We start from the raw sequence: 16595 nt of genomic DNA, 5'->3' as shown, positions 1-16595 counted from the left end.
CACGTGCAATAGACTCAAACCACAAGATGGAGCCAAATCACAAACCTTTGGTAGCAATTTTCTAAACCATGATGAGAAGAGAGGAAGGGAATCTGTTCCTCTCTATATATGTATGATCACTTCCACAGAAGGCTTTCCAGGAGGTTAAAGAGAGAGGGAAGCCTGAGAAGAGGGACCCTATGCAAGAAAAAGTATCTGTCTACAAGGAGACAGTAACATAAGAGATAGGAACCAGAAGCCGGTGGTTTATTTAGCAAAATTGGTCAGGGAAGCCTCTTGGAGTTGGTGCCCTAGGAGTATGAATGGAAGACCAATTGGAGGCATTCATGTTAAGGCCTTGGGCAGGAGGAATTCAGGGGGAAAATGATGCACATAAAGCTCAAGAAGAAGAGTGCAGAGCCAGCTCATATAGAGTCTTGCTAGTATGGGAGTTATTTTTTATTTTTGGTACTAGGGATTGAACCCAGGTGCATTTTACCACTAAGTTACATCCTGGTTCTTTTTATTTATTTATTTTTCATTTTGAGATAGAGTCTTCCTAAATTGCTGAAGCTGGCCTTGAACTTGTGATCCTCCTGCCTCAGTCTCTCAAATTGCTGGGATTACAGGCGTGCTCCACTGTGCTTGGCAGTATGGGATTTAGATTTTATTCTGAACAAGGGAAATGACACAAATGATACAGGTGAGGGAAGTGAAATTTTATTCAGTGATATCAGAACCTTTTCATTTTTCAAACTTGCCCCATTCCCGTTTGTCTATTCCTGCAGAAGCTTCAAAAGAAGTTAGTTTCTGAAAGAGAACAAAATCTCATATACATTTCCTAGCAATGCTAATGTCTGCCCCATATTCACAAGCTAGTATCCATTTGCTTCTGAGCAGTGATGGTGCAAGGGAAAGAATATGGGCTCAGACAGACCTTCCCAGCCATGCTCCAGCTGTCTGACCTTGGGCAAGTTAAGTCATTTGAATCCCAGTTTCCTCCTCCATAAAGTGGGGATAACTGTACTTAACTTGCAAATTAATTATAAGGAAGAAAAGAAATAATGCACGTGTCAGAACAATGCTTTTCTTTTATCTTGTATTTAGGTTTGGGATACAAGATAATAGCAGATGTCACCTCTAAGATGTTCACTCTTCTGGCTTTGAATTTCCCAAAACTTGACACATGCTTGATATCTGTCAGGTGTCCCAGACATTATATCAGAAGACAGGAGATGAATAGCTTGGAAGACAGTAAGGCTAGAAAGAGAGAGGAGGTCCCTCTAAACTGAGGGACCTAAAAGTCCTAAAGAGCCCTGGGTCCTAAAAGAGCCCTGCTCCCTTGCAGCCACCAAGGCAGATAGGGAAACCTCTGAGGGAGAAGGAAAGAATCTGTGTGATACATCTTTTCAGGCACTGGGAATCACCCCTCACCAAAGATTCCCCTGGTACAGAAGCAGCTACGCTGCAACTCAGAAAGAACCATGCATATTAAGGTCAAAGCACAAGTGTGGTCCTCTCTCTGCCTGGAGGAACCAGTCTAGACAGAGGCAGGAAGACAGGGAGTTCCTCTAAGGCCTCAGCAATGTGTCAGGACACAGACCCTTTGATGAACCATGAGAAAGAGAAGCCCCCCAAATAACTGAGGTCAAATTTAAAACTAGACTTATGGCAGAAGTGGGGAGCAGGTTTTGAGCCAGATTTAAAATTATGTAAAAGAAATTTACTTCAAACCCACTACACATGAAAATCATTTACCGCAAGACCTGGCACATTGTATGCGTGCAGTAAGTGGTAGCCAATGTTATTAAAACCAGCTGCAAGGCAGTGGGAGCAGGCTGGACTGGATGCAAATAAAACTGAATTAAATAGACTATGTCAGGTGTTGGAAATATAAGACACAGACCTCCCATGTCCTTGAGGAGCAGTTAGTGTTAAAGGCAGACACACACAAATTAGTTGTGACACATAGCAGAATGTGCCAAATACCACAGTAAGAAAATGGGCCAAATATTGGGGTTGGGATTGGGAAAGCTTCACAAACAGTGATGTTTAGTTGGGTCTGGGGAAGGATAGGTACAATCTTGATTGGTTAGTAAGGCAGGTCTGGCACAGAAAATAGTCTGTGCAAAGGCAGGAAGGAACCGATATCAATGGAAAGTGTTGTGTGACTTAATCATTGACTGTTTTCAGGGGAGCTATTAGAAATCAGATTAAAATGGCACACTGAGAACAGTTTCAGGAAGATCTTCACACTATAGGTAATGGGGCACCTGTAGGAATTTAAAACAGGAGGGCTCTCTGCTTCCTGGCTGTCATGAATCAATCATCTTTTCTCCACCACACCTTCCACCATGATGGTCTGCCTCATCTTAGGCCCAGAACCATGGAGTTGGCTGACCATGGACCGAACCTCTAAAACCAGATTCTCAATGCAGAAAGAAGAAAACAGGGGCTGGGATTGTGGCTCAGCGGTAGAGCGCTCGCCTCGCACGGGCGGGACCCGGGTTCGATTCTCAGCACCACATAAAAATAAAAGCATTGTGTCGTGTCCATCCACACCTAAAAAATAAAGAAATATTAAAAAAAAAAAGAAAAACACCTTCAGCTTAGGTGCCCTGGTGCTTAAGACATTTCCAGACCCAAAGGGCTTCCCAGCCTGAATACTGTTAATATTTGGGACCAGAAGAGGGGAAGATACAGAGATAGAGAAGAAGCCCATGGAATGAGGGAGGCAGAGACTGGAGTGATACAGTGACATGACAAGGAGCACCAAGGACAGCCGTAGTACCAGAAGCTAGGAAGGGGCAAGGAAGGACCCTCCCCTAGAGCCTGCAGAGGCCCTGCCCGCACCTTGGTTTTGGACTTCCAGCCTCTGGAACTGTGAGAGAATAAATTTCTGGAGTCTTCAGCTTTAAAAATAATTAACTGATTAAAAAACAGGAAGAAGAAGAAAATAAAATATCCTGGGAGCTTTCAGAGAGGCAAGCAAAACAACAGATACATAAAGAGTTTCAGGACTCTGAATATCCTTTGGCTTGTCAACACCAACGCTGGAAACTAAGACACCGTGCAGGAATGCCTTGGAAGTTCTGATGGAAATAGTTCCAACCTTGAATTTTATACATATGAGCTATTGGTTCAAGTGTGAAAGTAAAATAAATACAATTTCTGACATGCAAAGCATGAAGCTTGCCTCATGTACACTTTTTCTCAGGAAGCTAAAAAAGGATGTGTCACACTAAAATAAAAACCACCAAAAAGCAATCACTAAGTACAAGAAACAGAAAAGCCAGCACAGAGGGTAGGTAGACACTGTCAAGAATGGTGAAGGACAAACCAGGCCAATGGCAACTAATGACCACTAGTTGAGGTTGTTGTTCTCTTTTGGGGCAGGGTGAGGGGGTGTTGGATACTGAGGATTGAACCACTGAGCCACATCCCCAGCCATCGTTTGTTTGTTTGTTTGTTCTTTAGACATGATTTAATTAAGTTGCTTGAGGCCTTGCTGAGTTTCTGAAGCTGGCCTCAAACTTGCCATCCTCCTGCCTTAACCTCCAGAGTGAGTGGGATTACGGGCATGTGCCACTCTGCCTGGCAATTGTCGAGTTCTTGGAGATAAAAACACTCAGGGTCACTCCAGGGGAACTAGGCTACAAGAAATAACCACACAAGAGACAGAGATACTTTATTCTTTGGGGGTCCTATGATGGCTCCTCTGACCTTAAGGGTCCGCAGAAAGAGAGCGAACGAGCATGTGCTGAACCCTTTTATTGAAGAGAAGCCATTCACATGAGGCTGAGTCTAGCTTCTGATGTCTGCTGTCAGCAGGTTGACTGACATCTAGGAAGCCCACACCCAAAGGCAGAGCAAGAGAAGGGGACACACCAAGGGCATTTCCATGGAACATTCTATCCCAAACAGGGCAAAGGGGTAATATCACAAAGGAACAGGTGAGCGCACTCAACCCATGGGGCTGCAGGAAGACACGCCTGTGCATGAAGACACATTCTGCTACTTCGTGGATCGGGCAATCAATGTCCAGGTCACTACGAAAGTGACCGACAGAGCCTCTTCCGATCAAGGGAAGGAGAATGCCAGTCATTCAGTGAGACCGCCTCCCACAGGTAATTAGTTGAGACTGGATCAGAAAGAAGGTTCTGAACATTGTATCTGATCATAAAATTGACAGGATGCCTAATGTGTCTGTGTTGTGAGAAAATTTGTCATTCATTAATGATAGGTACAGCTAGCACTAAGCAAAGAGAAAATCGGACAAGTATGAGCTCCAGGGAAAACAAAAAGCCACCTAGAGAAAGAAGAGCTGGCATAGTTTACCCTGCAATTTCCCTTACATGGTCATAGTAATATAAATAATGAACACTGACCTAGCCAAAATTACAATATAACTCTATTAAAGGGAGGGGATAGGGCATGGGTGGTCTTTGAAGATTAAAAAAAAAAGTCGGGCTGGGGTTGTGGCCTCGAATGCGTGGGGCACTGGGTTCAAGCCTCAGCACCACATAAATAAATAAAATAAAGGTATTGTGTTCATCTACAACTAAAGTAATTATATTAAAAAACCCATATGTTCCCCTTCCATAGTGAAAAGAAATAAAACCTAATACTGAAAAATCAAGATTTAGCAACTAAACATTTTATTTAGCGATAGGACTCAATACCAACTGCATCAATCCATTTCTCATTACTATAATGAAATGCCTGAGGCTAGCTACTTTAAAGGTTTTTTTAGCTTGTAGTTCTGGAGGTTCTAGGGCATGGCACTAGCACCAGCGGGGCACTTGATGAAGGCCTGAAGGCTACCACAATGGCAGGGGTGCCTGGGAGCAGGAGAGGTCACATGGCCAGACAGGAAGCCAGAGGGCTGTTTGGGAGTCAGGCTCCCTCTTTAGTAACAACTCCTTCTCACAGAACTAACTAGGGGTCCCAGGAGGACTGCTTTAATCCTTCTGAGGAGAGTCCCCAGTGGCCTAAGGACCTCCCACTAGGCCCCACCTCTTAAAGGTCCCCCTGCCTCAACATCACCACACTCAAGACTGAAATCCCAACAACATGAACCTCGGCTGAAAAACCACCCTCAACCACAGCGCCAACAGAATCTGTTCAAACAGCGGAAAGCTGTTGCCTTTGAGGATGAGGAGGGAGGAGAGGGGACTGAAGGCTGATTTTTGTAGCAAGTCTGTAGAACTCCTTGACTCTTAAACTATGCACAGAATATAACTGTTAAAAATTAAAATTGAAGACGTTTGGAAGAGGAATCTGGGGGCAGCCCAGGCAGAACACTCAGAGGACCCTGGGTAGAGCTGGGTTATGGAACAGAGAGGAGAGTCAACTTCTCATTAGATGGGACAGATGACATATTTAATATCTGTAGGAGGGAACCCCTGTGAAGAGGGGGAGATTGACTATATGGAAGAGAAGGTGAGTGTTAAACATCTATTCTCAGAGACTGAAGAGAGTCAACTCATGAACGAGAACATTTTTTTTAAATAAAGGACTACTTACCTTGAAACTAGAAGGGGAAAAATGTGACCATAAGACACTTAATTTAAAAAAATATATATATGGTGCTGGGGATTGAACCCAGGAGAGAGTTCTACCACTGAGCTACATATCCCACCCCACCCTTTGTTTATTTAGAGATGGAGTCTCATTAAATTGCTATTCTTGAATTTGTAATCCTCCTGCCTCAGATTCCCAAATAGCTGTAATTATAGGTGTGGGCCACTACACCCCAATAAATAACATACAACCCTTTTTTTGATACTGGGGATTGAACCCGGGGGCACTTTACCACTGAGCTATATCTCCAGCCCTTTTAATTTTCTATTTTGAGACAGGGTCTTGCTAAGTAACTGAGGGTCTTGCTAAATTGCCAAGGCAGGCCTTGAACTTGCAATCCTCTTACCTCAGCCTCCCAAGTCACTAGGATTACAGGTGTGCACCACTGTATCCTCAAAAACTTTGAACTGTTTCTAGAAATTTTGAATGGTTCAAAGTGTTCTGGGTAATATGTGCATAGTGAAAAAAAATCATACACCTTTGATCAAAAGACATTTTAATGACTTTATTAAGCCTTAGGATAGTCGAGAGAACAACTCTCCAAAGATGCATGAACTTCCCAAGCAAAAGACCAGCAGAGATCGGGAAATGCTGGGAGAGACGTCTGGTGTCTCTGACAACCAGCCAATTCTTTCTCTGAGGACGATCTGTTATCTCTGAGGTGGGGGCTCAGCGGGCACATTTGTACTGTGGGATCTTGTCCCCAGATCTAAATCCACTGGACTCCATATACACCTACCCCAAGTTTGGCCGGTCATTTACTTTTCTAAGAATTTGCAATTGTGACTGGGAGACACAGTCTGTGTGGGTGGTGACAGCTGAGGTGACAAACCCAAGTGTGAAAGTGTGAATGTGTCAGCTGAAGGGACAGTCAGTCCACACACAGAGAGAGAGGAATGTGACTTAATGTCCACAGAGAGAGAGGAATGTGACTTAAGTGCAGACCAAGTGGCTCAGTGAGAGTGTAAGATGGGCTGCTCCAGGTTCTGCTGGCTTTTCGTTTCTGAGTTCTGTTCCCATGAGTCCTGGTAAACCCACCCTTGGGTTCTGTGCACCACCCCTGTGTCTCTAATTGCATGTGATCATTTTAAGAGGGTTTTTGTTACTGGCAAACAAAATCCTTGACTAAGACAATCTTTGCCCACCAGGGTCTTCTGGTTCATGATTTCTCCCAACTTATTCTCTTTTAAGAAGCCCATCATATCCTCATCAGCGCTTGGTTTCTTTGTTTTCTAGGACCAAATACTCATAGTTCAAACCCCCATCTTGCCTCTTGGACTTGTATCTTGATCAAATATGGTACCCCAACAGACCTAGGTTCTCCAGATAGCTTTCCTGGCCCAACTCAGACCTCAGGATCCCCCTCCAGTGACTCCTAGTAACACCAGACTGTCAGGGTGTCCCATGTACCGCCTACAGCCTAGGTCCAGGAAGGCTGCATGAGAATCATCTGTAGAATGTTAAATTAGAGTCCCTGTCACTGCTCCTCCATCCCTGAGACGCTAATCCAGTAGGTCTGGGTGACACCTGTACTTTTTAAAGATTCTTAAGTGCATTCTAGTTTGAAAACCACTAATCGTGACGCTTAATTGGTACTGGACACAAACTACCTTGTAGGGTTATTTATCTCTTTGTTTTTCTAATTCTGTGCACTGTTAAATGAAATCTCCTGGGCACATGTTTAGGAAGCGCTCAGATGGATCTCTTCCCCTCTTACTAAATAAGTTCTGTCCCCTGCCAAATATGACTGACTCCACTGAGAAAAGTGGCCATCGAATCTTTTTCTTTTTAGTTGTAGATGGGCACAATACCTGTATTTCATTTATTTTCATGTGGTGCTGAGGATTGAACCCAGTGCCTCACCTGTGCTAGGCAATCGCTCTGCCACTGAGCCACAACCCCGACTCTCTAAGTTTTGCATGCTTCTTTGTCATGCCTGAGGCTATAGGGAATGTAGAAAAAGGACATGACGTCGTAGACCATAGTTGCACACCATGGCCTCTTCACACAGAGGACGGCCAGACAGGTAGAAGCCCCGGGAACCTTTCCTCTCCCAGTGCCCTTCAGGACTGACGTTTCTGAGGGCCTTGCAATGAACAGGATACTCTGTATCCCTCTCAGGGAAATCTGAATTCAGGAGGCGAATTTCATGAAGTCCTTGTGGAATGCCCCAAGGGAGCAAGACACAGCTGGACCAGACAGAATGACTATCCCCAATGTGTCCTCACTCAGACTCACTCTTCAGGTCCCAGTGTCCCTCAAACCCTGGGAGTACTGGCCAAGATCTGGTAAAAAGAATAAGGGCAAACACCACTGAAGAATTTGGTGCTGCTAGTCAGAGCTTTGGGCAGAGCAAGGTATGTGTTTGTGTTGGAGTAGGAAGGGGAGCTGGCTGTGCCCCACAGGTGTAAGTGCTGAGGTCAGAAAGGAGGGGACCTCAGGGACAGAGGTTGATGCCATTTAGGGGACGTGCTTCGTAGGCTGTGGCGCTGAGGATACAAAAGCTGTCAGAAATCTGAGAGGAATCCATACGTTGTCTCCCACAGTCTGTCTCAGAAGGGTTGTTACCTAAAGTAGCAAACACCACGTGACCAAGGCTGTTCAAGCTCACCATTCTAGGATCCTCTATTTGGGTGCCCACCTCCCCCAAACTCCACTCCCTCACTGCCCTTCTGCTATTCTTGTCCACTCTTGTCTCTAACACCCTTTCCTCCCAACAGAGACCTCACTCTCCACCTCCATCCCATAACTGCCCTGCCCCCACCCCCAGACTTCAGACGTTTCTGCACCTGGGGGCACTGGACATGCATGTCCCTGTGATGATGAGGATGGTGCCCATGAGGAAGCCCATCAGGCCAATGGCCAGGCCCATGGCACAAATCAGGGTCTCTGTGGTGTCTGGTGGTGGGACAGGCACCTGGGGCTCTGGGAGAGAAAGGAAGGGTCAGGGGGCACAGCAGGGGGATTCTGTCATGAAGGAAACACAGGCCTGAGCAGGGGGCTGGAGGGGAGCTCCATACCCCAGTGCGTGAGGAGCGGCTCCTGTAGGCCCCAGTGCTCCACCTTGCAGTCGTAGAAGTCATCTGCTGAGGGCACAAAGGTCAGGTAAGAGAATTTGCGGAACAAGTGGTCGGGCTGGGCATAGAAGCTGGTCTGGGCCGCTCCCTCGGTGATGGTCTGACCGTTGCGCAGCCAGGTGACGTTGATCACAGGAGGGAAGATGTTGTCCACGATGCAGATGAGGATGTTGGGCTCACCCAGCTCCACTCGAGACTTGGGGAGGACCGTCACCCTTGGAGGCACTAGGAGGAACGAATCCCTGAATCTCAGAGGTTCATCCCTTACAATGGGGCCTTGTTAGGACTAGGATTAAGGGACACTTCATCCTACTTAGACACCTGCAGGCAGGGGGCGCTCGGGGATGGTAACCAGTGGAGCAGAGGGGAGAAGAACAGGGGGAGAGGAGGCTGGGGACGGGGAGGAGGCTGGGGACAGGGAGGGGGCTGACTGAGAGGTCTGAGAAGACCTAGAGCTTCTAGGGAAAGAAGGGGACTGACTGGTTGAGAGAACTTGTGCCAGAGGGAGGGAGGCCAGGGAATGGGAAAAAGCTTCTCTGGGCCCCTCCTGCTTGGCTGGATTGGGGGGAGGGGGGCAGGTACCGCTGGTGGCTCTGGTGCGGTTGGAGCGTTCCACCAGGATATCCAGATGGGCTCTGATTATGGCGATGCTGGCCAGTCCGTTCTGTGGGTCAAAGTGCGTGAAATCGCCAAACTCAGGCAGTCGCCATGCAACCTCCCCATTCTTCAGGTCCACAGAGAACAGTTGGTCTCCATCAAATTCATGGGTAAACTGGCCCGAGGCACCATAAGACTGGAAGAAGGCTGGTCCATAGGAGCCCATGTGGTCAGCTGTATTGGGTAAGGGCAGGGCCAGGAGAAAGGAGAAAAGGTGTCAGCCTCATCCATGATATGTAATGTGTGGAGTCTCAGCCTGAGCCCCATCCTGGGTCAAGTGTGGGGACAGAGTTCTGTTCTGACAGTGAGCTGGCCCTGGGGGAGTGGAAGGGCTGCAGAAGGACAGAAGAAAGAGAGGATGCTCATGCCCTGCACACCACGGGTACATTCTGGCAGAGCAGCCTAGGAAGAGGTGAAGCTGCCTAAGATGGTGCTTAGATTTTCTCAAGTTAAAAGTCTCAGCCATAGTCATTTGCTCTGGTTATGCCGTCAGGTCCTGTGTGTGAGTGTGTGAGACGGTGAGTTGGGGTGGAAATGATTAAGGACAGGAGCATAAATGGGGCTCTCACTACAGAGGTGTAGTGTAGATGGGGTTGGGGGGAAATGGGCACTGACTGGCAGGAGCAAGAATTACACAGAGACCAGGGGGATCCATAAAGGCAGCCCCAGACATTGCAAAGAGCACTGGACAGGAGCTCAAGGTTCATGTCCCAACTCTGCCATCTCAGAGAAGAAAGGCTGAACACATCTTGTCCTATAACTAAGTGCATAGTTTCCTGGAAATTAGGGGACGGGTCTTAATTGGTAAGGTTCCTTTAGAACTCTGCAGTTATTTGTTGAGCACTGAAGGAACACTGTGTGCCCAGCACAAAGCCAGGCCAAGGAAATAAAAAAGACAAGCCAGCTGTGGACGTGCACACCGAGAGCGCACGTCTAGACACTGTGAGTGTTAAATGCTGCAATGCAGCTGGACTGGAGTGGACACACTCCAAGTCAGGAAGTGGTAGAGAAGCCAGGGTGCTGGACAGCAGGGGGGTAGAGCTTAGGGTCTCAGAAAGGAGGAAGGAATGGGGAGGAATCTGAATGAGAGAAAAGCCATAGAGGTAGGAGGAACTTGGGGTGGAGGATTGGGGATTTCTAAGTGGAAGAAGTGGCCCACAAACCAGAGAGTGACAGGAACATGCATCCTCTATGCTGTATCCCTAAATCTCTTCTGTTCCCCTGGGGCCCTCAGCACTCACCCTTGATGGCCCCTGATTTATGGGGACAGAGGAGGGTCATCAGGGTGTGCAGTCCCAGGACCAGCCCAGCATGGAGGGCCATTGCCCTCTGGGGTTTTGACCAAGTAAGCCGAGGTCTGTGGGAAATACAGGAATGAGATGGAGGCGAAGAAGAAGAGGAGTCTTAGTTAGCGGGAGACCCTTGCTATCTGCAGCCAATCAGAGCTGTTACCTGAGGTAATGTAGCTGTTGCTGGGTAAAGAAGTGAAAAGCCGGGGAGAGAAGGTAGAGGAAGTCACTGGGCCCCTGGGCCCGAGGCTGGTCCACAGGGGAGTTGAGAGGAAGTTGTTGCTTTAGAGGACGAAAGGCCTTGATCCACTACCTCCCCCAAGGAAGAATGTGTAATGGCTTCATCTGAAGCAGAGCTGCCAGAAACTTCCACAGATTGTTGTGAGGAGGGTGGAGGGTGCTGGTGATCTCCATTTACCCCTCCTGGTCCCCCAGCACTCTCCATACTGCTAACATGCTGAGCCATGTGGGCTGCATCCACCTGGCCTTTGCCTTCTAGCTGGGCTCTGCCAGTGGGAGGCATTTGAAGGACTTAGTGTGATAATAAAAATATAGAACTAACTGTTATCCAGGTAAAGAGAAATCTAACCAAATCTCCAAAGGCCATTTGTCAAAGATCCTGCTTTAAATGATTTTCAACCCGGAAGGGATCTGAGAAATCATCTGGGTCTGTAGTTCCAAACATGGCAACACATGACAGTCACCTGTTTAAAAATACAGACCCCTGATCAACTTAAGTATCCATCAACAGATTAAGGGATAAAAAAATGTGGTATATAAACAATGGTCATTTTAAAAAATGAAATCCTGTCACTTGAGGCAACATGGATGAGCCTGGAGGACATTCTGTTAAGTGAAATAAGTCAGGCACAGAAAGACAAACGTCACATGTGTCGCTCATATGTGGAAGCTAAAAGGACTAATTTCCTAAAGTAGAGAGTAAAATGGATGTTTCTAGAGGCTGAGAAGGGTGGGGAGGGGATGAGAGAGATAGTTATGTTAACCATTCAGGGCTACAGTTGAATAACAGAAATAACTTTTAATGTTCTATAACACAGTTGTATAACTATGGTTGACAATGATTAATTACCTATTTCAAAATAGCTAGTACTGAGAATTTTTTTTAAGAGAGAGAGAGAGAGAGAATTTTTTTAATATTTATTTTTTAGTATTCGGCGGACACAACATCTTTGTTTGTATGTGGTGCTGAGGATCAAACCCGGGCCGCGCGCATGCCAGGCGAGCGTGCTACCGCTTGAGCCACATCTCCAGCCCAAGTACTGAGGATTTTGAATATTTTCAACACAAAGAAATGATGAATGTTTGAAGGAATGGATATGTTAATCATCCTGATTTGATCAGTATTAAATTAATATGTATTAAGTGCATGTATCAAACTACCATACTATGCCTTATAAATATATATAATTATTAAATGTTAATTAAAAGAATTAAAATCCACACCTTACTTCAATTTATCTGCTATTCAAAAAAGAACAGTTTCCTGGGTTCCATCTTGAATGAGATTAGCCTCTGCAAGAGTGCGGCCAGCGGCCTGGGTTCTCAGCGTGCTCCCTGGGTGATTCCCAGGCAGCCTGTGGCCCATCATCTGATTCAAACTGCCCAATGCCCTTTCCTCTAGGTATAAGGGATTCCTCACTGAGGGGAGCAGACCACTGACTCTAACTCCAAATTAACCAAATTACGGCTAGTAATGGACTTGGGGGGGGTGTAGTTTATGGGGAGCCTAATCCAGTTCTTCTTGATTCCATTCCTGAATGTCTAGAATAATACCTGGCACAGAGTGGGCACTCAGTGGGTATTTGTGTGGATGGATGAATGAATCTCCTCACTGCTTTGGTCCTGTCCTGGTTAGATCCCTGCCTCCTTTGTCTCCTCTCAAGTGGGGCAGGAGCTGGAGACCTGAGACAAAGGGACAATAGATGGGTAAGTCATGGAAAACTCATGACTGTGGCTTCCTTTTTTTGTGTGTGTGTGCCTGTCTTTTTAAAATTTGATCTTTTTATTTTTTTATTTATATATAGCAGCAGAATGCATTACAATTCTTATTACATATATAGAGCTCAATTTTTCCTATCTCTGGTTGTATACATAATATACTCACAACAATTCGTGTCTTCATACGTGTACTTTGGATAATAATAATCATCACATTCAACCATCATTAATTACCCCATGCCCCCTCCCTTCCCCTCCCGTCCCTCTGCCCTATCTAGAGTTCGTCTATTTCTCCCATGGTCCTGCTCCCTATCCCACTATGAATCAGCTTCCTTATATCAAAGAAAATATTCGGCATTTTGTTTTTTGGGATTGACTAACTTCACTTAGCATTATCTTCTCTAACTCCATCCATTTATCTGCAGATGCCATGATTTTATTCTCTTTTATTGCTGACTAATATTCCATTGAGTATGTATGCCACATTTTTTAAATTCATTCATTTATTGAAGGGCATCTAGGTTGGCTCCACAATTTAGCTATCGTGAGTTATACTGCTATAAACATTGATGTGGCTGTGTCCCTGTCGTATGCTGTTTTTAAGTCCTTTGGGTATAGACTGAGGAGAGGGATTGCTGGGTCAAATGATGGTTCCATTCCCAATTTTCTAAGAAATCTCCATCCTGCTTTCCACATTGGCTGCACCAATTTGCAGTCCCACCAGCAGTGTACGTATCATTTTCCCCATGTTCTCACCAACACTTATTGTTGTTTGTGTGCATAATAGCTGCCATTCTGACTGGAGTGAGATGAACTCTTAGAGTGGTTTTGATTTGCATTTCCCTAATTGCTAGTGATGATGAACATTTTTTCATATGTTTATTGATTGATTGTACATCATCTTCTGAGAAGTGTTTCTTCAGGTCCTTGGCCCATTTATTGATTGGGTTATTTGGTTTTCTTCTTCTTTTTTTGGTATGTAGTTTTTTGAGTTCTTTATATACCCTAGTGATTAGTGCTCTATCTGATGTGTGAGGGGGAAAGATTTGCTCCCAAGATGTAGGCTATCTATTCACCTCATAGATTGTTTCTTTTGCTGAAAAGAAACTTTTTAGTTTGAGTCGATCCCATTTATTGATTCTTGATTTTAATTCTTGTGCCATAGGAGTCTTATTAAGGAAGTGACTGTGGTTTCTTTGTTTAGTAACTATTGGATGTTGGACATTTTTATTTAAAAATATATGGAGATTTCTTAAATGTATTTTTTTGTTATTAACTTAAACTTAACCACAGGATAATGCAAGAACCTTGTCCTTATGATGCATCTTCTCTGATGTTTGTTTGTTTATACTTTTTTTGGGGGGGGTGAAGGGATTGAAGGGGCACTCAACCACTGAGCCACATCCCCAGCCCTATTTTGTATTTTATTTAGAGACAGGGTCTCAATGAGTTGCTTAGCACCTCGCTGTTGCTGAGGCTGGCTTTGAACTTGCGATCTTTCTGCCTCAGCCTCCTGAGCTGCTGGGACTACAGGCATGTACCACCGTTTCCATCTTCTTTGATGCTTACTGATGCTTGCTTTACTGCTGGCCATATGATCAACTTTTGTAAAGGTTTCACATCTGCTTTGATTAGATGCAGAATTTTATACAGCGCATGTTTGTTGCACACGTAGATTTTGCCATTCAAATCTATCATCTTTCCTTCTTTTGGGACTGGCTTAAAAATAACAAAGAGTGCTGTAGTTAAATTTGTAACTTTTCAATTTGTTTCTATTTTTTTAAATCTAATTTTCCCTCTAGGAAAATGAGGTTATGAGGTTAGGTGACGAGGTACTTCCTTTGGGGAATTATTATCGTCTTGGTGAACTGAGTGAGTCTTTTCCTAATTTGTCCTGACAGTCTTTCCACCTTAAAGTCTGTCTTTAAGCTACATAGCTTTCTTGAGTTAGTATTTGTTTGCTTTGCATTTTTCTATCCTTTTGTTTTTATTCTTCCTGCACACTTATGCTTTAGAGGTAGCCCTTGTAATTATTATAAAGGCAGATTTTGTTTTTATTTAGTTACTTTTGTTTGGTACTGGGGATTGAACCCAGGGGTGCTTAACCACTGAGCCACATCCCCAGCCCTTTTTATTTTTTATTTTAGGACAGGGTCTTGATAAATTAGCTAGGTCCTTGCTAAGTTTTGGGAGGTTGCCTCTGAACTCATCATCCTCCTGCCTCAGCCTCTGGAGCTGCTGGGATTAGAGGCATGCACCCACTGTGCCCAGCCAGATTTTGTTTTTAATTCAAACTGATCATCTCTGACTTGTGCTTGGGGATTTAATCAATCCATATATTAGTCAAAGTGAGCAAACTTGCTTCTTCAACAACCCTGGAGTTTCAGTGGTTTAACAAAACTCAGATTTATATTTTTAACCTATGTGCAGTTCAGTGAAGCTGTAGCTCTGTGTCTCCCCTCCACAAAGTGCCTCATGCACCTAGGTTAGCTCCAGCTTGCACCTTCAGGATTTTCAAGAACTTTGCTTCTAGCCTTGCAGGTAGGAGAGAGGGACTGGCAAAGGCAAATCTATTCCTAAGGCTTTGGACCAAAAGTCATGTGCCTTCTCTGCTCCAATTCTGTTATATCCTGGGCAAGAAATAAACGATGACCCCACCACGGGGCACAGGTGCTGCTGGAAGCATGCATATCAGCTGTGTGATGGCTTGGTGAGCTCACAGCACTGTCTTTGCCCACTCCAATTACACTTATTGTGATTACTGACATATTTGGAGTTCTAATACTTTTTTTATTTTGATATTTCTGTTTTCTAAATTTCCTTTTTAGTTTGTAGTTTTATTAACTGTATCTTCCCAATCTTCTGTATAAGCAGATAAGAAATTTAGCATGCTCTCAAATCCATTTACGTACTTTCTCCTTCAACAAAGTATTTGGTCTACTTTACTCCTGAAATTTTTCGTCTGATTGTAATATTGCCTCCAAAAGTGTTTTAAATATGGGTATTTATTTAGCAAACTTCTGAAACCCTGTGTGCTTGAGAACAGTTTTACCATACTATCATTTTAAAAAATTTTTAATTGACACAAGAGTTGTTCATATTTGTGGGGTGCAGTGTGTGATGACTCAAGGTGTGTATACAGAGCATAATGATCAAGTTAGGTTAAAAGTTTAGTTGAATATTAAATTCTAAGTTTGAGGTTTTTCCCCTTTAATTTTTCCCCTGGGGATTGAACCCAGGGATGCTTTACCAATAAGCTACAAATCCAGCCCTTTTGAAATATTTTAAAATTTAAGTTTAAATTTAAATTTATTTTTTTTTCATTTGTAGCACTAAGGATTTAATCCAGGGGTGCTCTATCACTGAATCATACCCCAACCCCCTTTTTATTTTTTAATTATAGATGGACACAATATTTTATTTTATGTGGTGCTGAGGATCAAACCCAGTGCCTCATGCATGCTAGGTGAGCACTCTACCTCTGAGCCACAACCCCAGCCCACCCCCAGCCCTTTTAATTTTTTTTTTTTTAGACAAGGTCTCATTAAATTGCCCAGGCTGGACTCAAATTTTCAATCCTCCTGCTTCAGCCTCCAGAATAGCTGGGGTACATGTTTGCATCTGGCTCTCTTGACTATTATAGTAATATCAGCCTAGTGTGTTTTTTTTTTTTCACATCCAGTGTTGCAGTTAGGAAATCTATATTTCATGATGGAATCTGTTAGAATATTCTTGTTGTCTTTTACTATTCAAAGTTTTGCTACAGTGTATATAAAGTGGGATTTTCCTTTTCTCTCTGCAGGGTAAGTCCTCCCTATCTTTTAACACAATAAATTGATCTCTTATTTCTCTATTTTCTTCTTTTTGTTTTTTATTTACTTTTCTTTGTTTTTGGAACTCACATTTGTATATGTCTCAAGTCATCTCTTTTGATATATCTTTATTTTCAATGTCTTTTTTCTCCCATCTTCGATTCTGGGACAATTCTTCAGTGTAGTTCTCCAATTTTCTCAGTTTCTCTCTTCCACTTCTTATCCCATTGATGTGGTTT

The 16595-nt window shown here is 44.2% G+C and overlaps 1 protein-coding gene across 2 annotated transcripts; it reads right to left on the bottom strand.

Moving 5' to 3' along the window:
* Window positions 1-6052: 6052 nt before the first annotated feature.
* LOC124106777 (HLA class II histocompatibility antigen, DO alpha chain) lies at window positions 6053-10695 on the bottom strand. 2 transcript variants are annotated; one of them, XM_046464582.2, is made up of 6 exons: window positions 10538-10695; window positions 9222-9470; window positions 8745-8864; window positions 8583-8645; window positions 8352-8487; window positions 6053-8130 (listed from the first exon to the last, which is right to left on the bottom strand). In XM_046464582.2, the coding sequence occupies exons 1-6, from the start codon at window positions 10617-10619 to the stop codon at window positions 8127-8129; spliced, it is 654 nt and encodes a 217-aa protein (XP_046320538.1). In that variant the 5' UTR covers window positions 10620-10695; the 3' UTR covers window positions 6053-8126. The 2 variants fall into 2 exon arrangements, with proteins under 2 accessions (XP_046320538.1, XP_046320537.1); XM_046464581.2 differs by having other exon boundaries at window positions 8583-8864.
* Window positions 10696-16595: the final 5900 nt, after the last annotated feature.

Source organism: Marmota monax, unplaced genomic scaffold (genome assembly GCF_021218885.2).
Source record: "Marmota monax isolate L192 unplaced genomic scaffold, Marmota_monax_Labrador192_F-V1.1 WCK01_AAM20220418_F8-fsc00211, whole genome shotgun sequence".
NCBI classification, from domain to species: Eukaryota; Metazoa; Chordata; class Mammalia; order Rodentia; family Sciuridae; genus Marmota; species Marmota monax.
Note: the sequence above shows the minus strand (reverse complement) of the source record. Positions and strands in the feature narration are given on the sequence as shown.